This window comes from Lygodium microphyllum, chromosome 9 (genome assembly GCF_053477565.2).
Source record: "Lygodium microphyllum isolate KBCC chromosome 9, Lygodium_microphyllum_v1.1.10, whole genome shotgun sequence".
In the NCBI taxonomy this organism is placed as follows: Eukaryota; Viridiplantae; Streptophyta; class Polypodiopsida; order Schizaeales; family Lygodiaceae; genus Lygodium; species Lygodium microphyllum.
The window spans coordinates 116,900,068-116,911,027 of NC_141143.1; the positions used below are offsets into that span (position 1 = coordinate 116,900,068).

The 10,960-nt window shown below is 36.6% G+C and overlaps 1 protein-coding gene across 5 annotated transcripts; it reads left to right on the top strand.

Moving 5' to 3' along the window:
- Positions 1–4,524: 4,524 nt before the first annotated feature.
- Positions 4,525–8,068, top strand: LOC148031466 (uncharacterized). Of its 5 annotated transcripts, none has more exons than XM_087685009.1 (6): positions 4,525–4,543; positions 5,464–5,742; positions 6,237–6,464; positions 6,664–6,930; positions 7,272–7,427; positions 7,678–8,068. In XM_087685009.1, exons 2-6 carry the CDS (start codon positions 5,491–5,493, stop codon positions 7,813–7,815), a joined length of 1,041 nt encoding a protein of 346 aa, XP_087541135.1. In that variant the 5' UTR covers positions 4,525–4,543; positions 5,464–5,490; the 3' UTR covers positions 7,816–8,068. The 5 variants fall into 5 exon arrangements, with proteins under 5 accessions (XP_087541135.1, XP_087541137.1, XP_087541134.1 ...); XM_087685008.1 differs by lacking the exon at positions 4,525–4,543 and adding an exon at positions 5,078–5,360; XM_087685010.1 differs by lacking the exon at positions 4,525–4,543 and adding an exon at positions 5,335–5,353.
- The last annotated feature ends 2,892 nt before the right edge of the window (positions 8,069–10,960 follow it).

A 10,960-nucleotide genomic window follows, 5' to 3' on the forward strand; every position in this document is an offset into this window, starting at 1 on the left:
AGTTATGGGCATCTTGAGATTGAAATATCTAAAAGTTCATAAATAGCTATAATAATATTTATCAAATAAAACTTTAACATTTCTCATAATCTATGAAATATATTAGATTTGCATGCTCTCTAAACAATAAAAAATTGACCAAATCAATATTTGAAAATGATGATAGACTATATTTTTGGACAAAACTATAAAATTAGTCTAAGAGGCTAACATTGGCTAAGATTAACCTAAAGAGGATATATATTCAGTAAAAAAATCTCTAACACAAGTTATAGATATTTGTAAAGGTTATAACTTGTATTTTTTAGAGTATATTCAAATTCTAATTGGAGTGAAAGCTATCTTAGTAGAAAGTTAGGTATCTACATTAGTTTGAGCTTGGGAAATTTACCAAGTTTGGGTCATTTGGAATGTCTAATTTGGTGATAAATAGCTTTATAAGTGTACTATAGAATCAACTCAACTAAGAGAGTTACATATATAACAAAAAGTTCTATAAATTATTTTCTAATGATGAGTTGTTAATTCAGAAGGTGAGATTATCAAATTAGCCCAAAGTTGGGCAAAATATAAATGTTTACTTATTACTATGAAATATAAGTTCAAGTTCACTTTAAGATTGAAAAAGATCATGAAATATGAATTTGTAGGACTTGCATCTAATAATAATTGTAGATCTTTTGAATCTCTCAAACTTTTGTTTTAACATCATTCTAGAAATTTGAACGGATAGAAAGTTATAGTACCTAAAAACTAGCTCCACTGGAGGATTTTGGACTAAAGTATTGATAGGCTAGCAACATTGAATTTTTAAAGTTTAGATAAACCATAAAATCATTCAAATCTCAATAAATACATTAAAAAATTGAAGTTTAAAATGTTTAAAATTAAATCCTTGAGAAATATGAATCAATCAACGTAGTTAAATAAGAAAATCGAGAATTTTGAAGTATAAGAAATATGGCTGTAGCTTCAACTTCTATTTGTAATGGTTTACCTTGTAGATCTTGGTTGTTCTATAATCCTTGCCTGTTCATAAGATACCAAGTGATTGAAAGTTTCAAGTGTAGCCAAGCTACTACTATTGCCAAGTGGGCCACGTGGTGAGAATCTAGCATCTCAAATTGACAGGGCCCAATCTTTCCCATGTCAAAAGCCATGGTTTACTATCCTCCATTATATAATATTGATTTACACAACTATTTACATTTATCTTATACATCTACTTAAAAAAATATAAATATAAATCAAAATATAATGGTTTGTGTGTTAAGAGGTTTCCGGTAGCTTCCTACAACTCTTGGAGAGAGTTCTAGGTGTCAAATTAAGATGTTTTAATATCATCATCATATTCTAAACATTCCAAAATTCTCAAAAAAATTCCTAGAGCTTTGAATTTTGACTCCCAATGAGAGAGAAAAAAATAAAAATTAAGTTTTTACATTTTTATCCTATTTTGGGTACAATCTTATTGCATTTACAAAGAAAGGAAACCTTTCTAAACATGGACTACATAAAGAAAATAGTAAAGCATTCTATAAGGAGTGGTAATAGGGTGAGTTTACATTTTAGTAGGTTAATTAATGATTAGAATGGAAATTAATTTTATTCATGTGTAATATTAAATTATAATTAAATTGTGTGTATTATATTATATCTTATTAATTTGTTAACTCACATTTTTTAAATAACAATAGTAGTAGTAGTAGTAGTCCTGGTGATGGTGCTAGTAGTAGTGTTAAATTTACATTTGAGTAGGTATCTTAATGATTAGATTGATAATTAAATGGATTTTGGTTTATATCCATTTATGATAAGATAATGTAAATTAAATTATATCATATTAATTAATTGATTCAGTCTGTTAATCAACAATTCAATTGAGAAAATTCAATTCTAATGCATAAACAAATTGATTAGCTATATTAGTTAATGAGTACATTAATCAATGTATTTAGGGTAATTAATGATTAGATTAGTGCTTAGACTAATATGTTTATGTTGATAGATTAGTAGATTAGTTGTAGGTTGGCTAGTAGATTAGTGGATTAGGAGTAGAACATTAGAAGTAGAAGATTAGTAGATTAAGATTAGTACTACTAGGAGTCAATTGTTATGTTACTATTTAGCAGGTTAGCTGGTTAGTAGTAGTAGGTTTAGAGTTTAGGGTGCAAAGTAGTACTAGCTTAGTAGGTTAGTGGTAACAATAAGAGTAGGTTACTAGGTTTAGAGTAGGTTGTTGACTTTAAAGTTTAGGTTATTACATTCACAATTTTATAAGTTATTACATTTCAGTAGTGGTAGTAGCTTAGCGGGTTAGTAGTACTCATACTATGTTTATACGATAGGGTTTAGTGGCTCAATATGGTTAGGGTTAATGTGCACAATAGTGTTTAGTAGGCCCCTTCAACGTCTTTAGTCTTGATACAATAGATCAAGGAACACTAGTATTAAAATTACTCTCTATCTTTCTCTCCCAAAAAAGAAAAAGAAAAAGTGCACTAACTTGTTTACATGTGCCTGCTTAGGGATAGAGCCTTGAATGTTAGTTTACTTTGATCACCCCATACATGTATGGCCTTTTCAAATGTTTGATGGTTATGCAAAATGGTTACTTCTAATGCTACATCACTTTTATTTGTGGGTGCTAAGACCTTGTGAAACAATTACTTTCAAGATTTTTTTGAGGACCACTTCATTTTACTTCGAAATAATTACTACACCCTAAGTGAATATATTATATGTACATCATTGAATAATTCAAATGACTTTATTCTACATCTCTATAGCTTTCAAGGTAGGCCCTTGTGACTTTTATGAGCTTATTTGTTCAATAGTTTTTAGTAGTTTTCATCTTTTATTTATACTTATTATTTTACATTTTTAAAAGGAAACTATGCTTGTTTGGAAAATGTTCTCTACTCTTCAATTTTCTCTCCCTATTTATGAAACGGTTGGCCTTTGTTACAATAAGTAAGAGAGTTGAACACAGTGCTACATGTAACATACTTCACTTGTTATACTTCCGAAAGTTAGGGTAAGGGGGCTAGGATTACAGCAACTAAGTTGGCCATAATTGGAATTTAAAATGTAAAATCGTTGAAAACCCTCATTGCCATGCCTTTACTTATTAGATCCAAACATGGGAAAAACATATTAGACATAGGTGATCACTTATCTACCAAGTTGTAGCCTATAAACATAGCCATGAGGAGCAAAAATACCCCATTGAACTAACTTTGGCCATTTAGTGGGTAGAGCTTCCATGATAATTTTTTGCTACTATTAGTCAATCACTTTTTCCTTTTTTTGGCCCAAGTGGGGGGGGGGCGGGGGGGGGGGGGGGGGGGGGGGGGGGAGGTTTGAAAACTATAGCAACTATTATGAGTGGAATTACCACAAGACTTAGAGTCATGCTCAAGTCATGACATGACAATTTGATTGAGTTGCACATGTCCATGCATGAACTTAATATTGTGTGGATGGGTATAAATAACTTGTGTTAACTTTGACTATGTGATGGATAGGAATGGGAAAAATCCATTGAACATCCTCAAATTTAAGGGTACTCAGCTACTAACTTGATAACCCAGAGCAAGTACTGTAATAGTTCACTGAAAGGATGTAGTTTAGTTGTTTCTTTGTCCTTGTCATGCTGCAATATTTGGGCCCACCATGATTGAACTTGTGTGTGAACATCAAACTGAAGTTCATGCTTTGTTAATGTCAATCGACAGTCGCCGAGAATGCACGCGTGTCCTCGCTCGTACATGATCCTATGTGTGTTGCATCTCTTAGATAAACCTATGTGTGCCATCCCTCTTACGCTTTGCAAACGTTAAAATGTTGGGAGTTTGTTGACCGAGGTCAGAGACTAAAAAAAAAGATGCAAGAAAAGCCAAGCCTTTAGTACCTATAACAAGCACTCGTGCAGTGCTGACGTGGCGATGGTGTTCGGTAGGGAATGTTTGACACGTGGCGGGAGGGGAAATTTGTAGCTATCCAATAATATGTAAGTAGTAATAATAATATAATAGTAAAGGAATATAAAAAAGAAGAAAACAAATATTACACGCAATAAATAGATAAATAAATAAATAAATACGTGTGGGTGTATATATATATATATATATATAGATGTAGAATTTCCAGATATTATTAAGTATTGTTATTGTCTGTCGTGTCTTCGTCTTCGTCTTCGTCTGTGTCTCTTATGAAACATGCAACATACATAGGCATCTCTACCGTCTCTCTCAATCACTGTGACACTCGTCTTTTGATGTGATTTTGGGGTATAAGATCAACCTTCTGCTGCTTACTTGCAAGCAAAGTTCAACCACCCCACTTATTTTCTCACCTTGTCTCTTCTGGGTTTTCAATATCACAACCTGTTCCGATGTACACACGTTTGCCCATTTGATATGGTGATGATACTGTGATGGTGATGATGATGATGATGATGATGATGATGGCGACGCCGCTGATGAGAGGGAGAATCCTAACTTGGCTGGCCTTCTGAAGCTTTCACGGCTCAACTACTGTGGTGACTTCTTGCCCTCTCAACCCTTAATTTCCCTTACAATCTGTGTCATTATAATCAAGTAATGCCATTTCCTTTGGGCTCAATTTCACTTAATCTATGTCATTATGATCAACTAGTGTCATATTGATATGGGGATTGAGCTTCAATCCACTTGTGTTCTCCATGTCAATAATTAACCTTTGAACCTAACTTTTTGGGATTTTGATTGATTGTGCCTTCTGTCCTGCAATATCATGACACCTCTTAGTGTATAACAAGAAGTTTTGACATTTTCCCATGTCGCAAAAGGGCCTGTTTTCCCTGTTTTTCTATACATTGTTCAACATCATGAGCTTCTGCTCGAGAGGCACCTCATACCTAGCTAGGTGCAGTGGGGGGGAGGGGGCTGGCGGGGTCCTGTCGGGCCCTAGCTCTGTATGTGGTCCCTCCCTCGCAGAACCTCACGATGTTGTTGTAATTCACAACGTGGGAATTATAGAGGGAGTTTGTCTAAAGCTTCCTGTGTATGAACACAATGAAAAAGCTAGAATAACTCCATTTTTGTGCTGGACAAACCCCCTGTGCGATCGGATGCATGCACGCGGGGGACCGTGTGCATGAAAGGGCACATGTTTCCATGCATTTTATATGGCTTCCACAGTCCCTGTCACAGAACTTTTGCCTAATTGTACAAAAAGGCTATTGTATAGTACTACATCTGGATTAAGCTTGAAGAAGAAAATTTGTAAAGCTGTGCAAGAATCTCCAGTCCATGTAGCTGTTGAGCCTGTGTGCAAGCTTAGTCAAAAGGATCAGTTTGCTTTTACTTGTGTACGAGGTCTAATGGAGAATGCCTCTCAGAACTCTTCTCACCTTCCATTTTGCATCCTTATTAAGGAATACTGATGATGATGTTTTTCCTAATTCCTGTCACATGCCAGGCTCCTCTTATCTGAGGGCGCTCAGCTATGGCCCAAGAGCTGGGAGACCTTCTCAGCCATGAGAATGAGCACCGCGATACTAACAACCATGCGAAAGAAGGTCATGATGAGCTTCATGATGATGCTGGTGCTCCCAAACATAAAGGCTTCCAACCAAAAGAGCTCCTTCACTCTCATGGAGGTGTTCATCAGGAGGATGTTTTGAAGGGAGAACCACTCCCGGACTTGATTATGTGCACCACAACTCTCCTGCAGCGCATTGATCACCTTGATGACATTGTAAGTGTGAATTTTATGCAGCTGTGCACTCAGAAAGATGTTGTAGGCTTTGTCTCAAAGCTGTTGTTTCCATAATCCATTGGCCTATTTTTGGAAGGAACATATTTCATGGCTTATTGACCTTCATATGCAGAAGTGATGGGCAGTGTTTCCTTGAAAGATGCTGAGGCTCATGCCTCTTTTATGAACTTAAGCTCCACACAATCGATCATCACTGTGTTCTAACCTATCAGCTTTGTCTGTTAAACAGAAAAATTGATAACATACATATAAGCTAGAATCCCTACACATTGTGCATGCACGCATGTGTGCGTGTGTGTGTAAGGTAGAGATCCAGGATTGCTTGTGCATTATAAATTCTGTACACATGTGGACCAGCTTGAGTCTGGTGCTTGTACGATTTTGCAAAATGGTCTCGCAGATTGATCTCATGTGTGCAGGTTCGCATCAGAGGTCTGGTGGAATGCATAAATTAATCATGCACATCTGTGTAGGTATGTGTGCTCGAGGACAAGGCTGTTACTGGCAGGTCGAGTGGTTGCTCTTCACCACACACTCCTCCTGCAACAGTGGGAGCATCAGTTGGCCGCTTCTCATCAGGACCGCCGACCCCGTCCAGTCTGGAGAGGCGCTGCAAGCCTGCAGAGTCGGTGCTAGAAGAGGTGGAGGAGAAAGGCACCCTGGTAGAGAGAGTCAACTTTCTTGAAGAAAGGGTCTCAAAGGTATGTAACTGAGGCTTCTATGTGTGTGCTCATATCAACATCCCTGGTCTTGCACCAGCCTATGTAGGCCATGCATCTGTTAACAACACTGTTATCTAGTGCATTGGGAGTTGAGTGGGCCATTGAAGGATGTCTTAATGTGCAGAAAAACATTTTCATGCACTTCAGCTCAGGCTTTTTTGTGTATTGTGCTCTACAGCTCCAAAGAATTCTATCTACCAAGTCCAGCGAAATCGCATATCCAATTACACTTTCGACTATCCCATCATTAGAGCGAGATGAACATGATCAGACTGCACTTCCAGAACTCAGTGCTATTGAGAAGCATGAGGTAGTACTGTCTCATGAGCATGAACAAAATCTGAAACAACAAAGCCATGATCATCTTCACTCTCAGCCTCAGAAGACCATGGAGCAACAGCTACAGGGGGATCAGGATATTCAGAAATATCATAATCCTTATGAGGTCTCTCTCTCCCGCTTAAACATGCGCATGTGCGCACACACACGCGCACACACACACACACACACACGCACGCACGCAAAAACTGCATCTACATGCAGTTATAGTGTCCTAATTTTGTTACCATTTGGGACATCACATGGTATGAACAACCACATGCATGTGGATTTATGTAATTATATTGCATGTACCTCTGCAGGTAGATACATCATCGTTTGAGCATTTACCTACTTTTGTTTTTCTCTCATTTGCACTTGTGAAGATTACACTTAGTTTCTTATTTGCTTTTGAGATATCAACATGGTCTTCCTTTTCAAGGATACTTATATTTGAAGTATTCTTAGGGACCGGAAAGTGCATCAAGTAGTTCTTCAACCACTGTAGATGAGGGCACAAAGAAACATGGTCACAGAAAATCCTTGAAAAGGGCTAGAAGGCTTGGAAAGTGGCTCTCAAAACGATTGCACTTGCCCTTTGCAAGACGCAAGAATACCCATCAGGTGGATGCACATACTCAGATGCATATCTTTACATTTGATTAAATACATATACAAGTGGTTGGAAGTTTTTGTTGCGCTTCAATTTCCCTATTTAATTGCATATGCATCTCTATACTAAAGACTTTTCACTTTGGTTTGCAAGGGGCTTGACGATAATATGATGGTGGACAAGTCACATAAGTGACGATATCTCAATTTGAAAATGTGATTATGGCAAACTTTTAATATTGTATGAAGCCTTGAATTTCAGGATATGGTTGTGTTTCCGAACCGGCTTTGTTGGGATTTGCATTCAAGAAGTCGACATTGTTGGCATTTCAAGAGGGGAGCATTGCATCCAGAATGTGAGGCTCAAAGTGGTGGTAATATTGGTCATGTTTGTTCTTAGATTGTATGCCCTAGCATACCTTGTGTTTACACTAGACCTTTGATGGAGTCTTTCTATTCTCCTTCCTAAATTTGTATCGTCTAAAGAAAAGTTCATGCTTGCCATCAAGCATGAGCTAGCTTCTCCACCTAGAAGCATTCACGTATACCTCCATGTCTTCAACATAATTAGAGTGAGTGTTACCATTTGTATCGTAGCCCTTGTAATATATTTATACATGAATCTTCTAAATATATTGTTTCATCTTTCCTAACTTGTATGTTTGCAAAAATGATCTCTCTTGGTTATACGCTTACAAATTGTGAGCATTGGCTTTGTGACTTTATGCATGAGTGGTTTCATCCCATAAAAAATGTATAAGTGGATAACTAGAATGTTAATATTTGGAAGTCCTGTCAAGCTAGATGTGATTTTTAATAGGTTGAGGCATTCATACATCATAAATAAGTGTGCTCAATGCTTTACATTGCAATTTTTATGTTGTAGAATTAATTTTGTTCTTATTTGAGATTGAGAAATTTCATGCCAACTTGAGATATATACTTCCCTATGATCCCCCCCCCCCCCCCCCCCCCCCCCCCTATGTTGGCTGGAGAGAAGCCTAAACTCTATAGAGCTATATGTGCAAAAGGCTTGTGATCCTAAAACCAAGAATTGGAAAGAGTTCTAGAAGTGTAGGAATCACTTTGTTCATCCTAAGTGCACCCCTTTAGAGAGTATTGGCAACCTTAAGTTCAATTTGGTATCTTTGATAGGGAGCCTTAAAAACTCCCATAGGATTTTCCAGTTGTTTTATAAAAAGCTTGAAGCTTGTATTTTGGCTTGATGCCTTGATGCATTTTAATATGTTTTATCTTCCAATTGATAATGGTATTCTATTTTGATTTTTCATACCTGGATCTTCTTCACTTGATAACAATATTGCTACTCTCCACATTAAAAAACTTGAGGTATAGATGGATGTATGCTAGGGTGGGTGGGGGGGGGGGGTGTCTTTTTTTTGGCAAAGTGCCACTTAAGCCATGACAAGCATTGTAGATGCATGTTCTTTTTCTTCTTGGGGAAAATTTGGGGGCATTTACTCCTCTTTCTCTCTCTCCCCTTGTGTGACTCTCCCCCTCACATAGGCACTCTAGTTGTAGAAGTTTGTGATCGAGAAGTGTGCATAAAACAAATAGCCAAGATTGGTTTGTGTGTGTGCTGTGCAACTCCAAAGAATTCTATCCATCAAGTTTAACAAATTTGCATCTCCAATTACACTTTCAACCATCCCATCATTAGAGTGAGATGAACATGATCACAAACATACAAATCAACCTCAATTGAAGTGCATAAAATGGCCAAAGAATTGTTTGTGCTCGACATTCACCAATAAGTTTAATTTTTATCTAATTATTACTCGAGGTATAGTGACATTGCAATATTGCCATTTTTTGGATAGTCATTTTCTATTCAAGGGCTTTGTTTTATGTTATAATGTGTATTATCAATTGAATTTTATGTTTTCATATCAAAGTTTGTCCATTGGACGTGTGATCTCCATCACATTCGTAAAGTTGGTGACTTGTCTAGAACCACTAGTCAATGAGTGAAATGATTCCAAAATGAATCAAAATGGTATCGAGAGAAGGCTCTTAACTCATTGAAGGCCATTAACTATGCTTCACATCCCTTGCAATGTTGGCGGCTCTTTGCATTGGTAGTAAGGATCAAGTTTGTTTTGCATAAGTTAATTCATAAAAGGCAATATGGCTTCATACATGGTTGAAGAATACATAGTCCTATGTTGAAAGGATTCTCGAATGGTATCGAGAGAAGGCACTTAACTCATTAGAGGCCATTAACTATGCTTCATGTCCCTTGGAATGTTATGGCTCTTTGCATTGGTAGTAAGGATCAAGTTTGTTCTGCTTAAGTCAATTCATAAAAGGCAATATGGCTTTGTATATGGTTGAAGAATACATGATGTCATGGTGGATGGTGGGTTTCTTCAAAATGCAGGCTCAAAACATTGTTTGATATCACCCCATTAGATAACACAAGTATATTTTTGTACTTTCAAGTTTAACCTTGAAGTTGAGATAGAGGTAGAAGGCCACCTCCTCTTACTTTACTTCCTTCTTGATGGAGTAGCACTTTATAAAGTAGCTCAAAAAAACATATAAGATGGGTATTGTAGTCCTATTGAGAAAGTCACCAAAGGTCATGGCAAGTCTAAGGCTAGATAATGTAGAAGTATAGAGCATAATAGCCCATGATGTAGAGAATCGCGATTCTTTGTTATTATCTCTAAGTAGCTACCTTGGTGATATGGTGAAGTTGAAGATTTCAATGAAGATCAAGAGTAGCATAAGATTGAAGTTGCAAAAGGACAATTGAAAGGAAAATTGACTTTTCTCCCGCGAACTTTTTCTTCAGTCATTGAAGGTACAACACAAGAAAGATCTCATAACAATGATGAAAGATAGGGAGGGGAATTTGCTTAGGGATGAAGATACAATGGTAGCATCTTTATGCTACCGTTCGTACTCATGCAACACTTCCATTGGACTCCAACTAGAAGTTAGCAACTCTTTTGGATGTGGAAAACCCAATGATAAGCAAAGAAGATTTGGACATAGGGAAAATAGATAGGAGGCACCTACCCATAAAGGCAATTCCAAAAATAGGAAAACTACCTATGAAAGTAGTTTAAACATAGGGAAACTACCTATATAGGTAGTTTTGGAGACATAAGAGTCATGATTCCAAGATAGAGGAAAAATTGTCAAGGGATTATATGATAAAAATACATTTCACCATGAATATACTATTTTAATTAGAAGTATCATCACACCCATTCAAAGGCTAAATTATAGATGATCCTAGACTTACTATTGGATTCTAGGACAATAGAAAATGACAAAAGTAGGTACTTTTGGATGGCTAATGTCTTGCAAAAGGTGCAAAATTAAAGTCTAAATTGAACTAGAAAGTTTTAGTCAATGATGTTGTTGGCATATGTAGAAAATCTTGTCAATATTTGATATCTCACAAGAAAGTATTATCTTTGCAATTAGCCTAGCCATGTAGGAATTCTAGGTAGATTGCATATTGATAACTTCTATATAAACCTATGTATCCAATAGGTATAAATATGCAATGA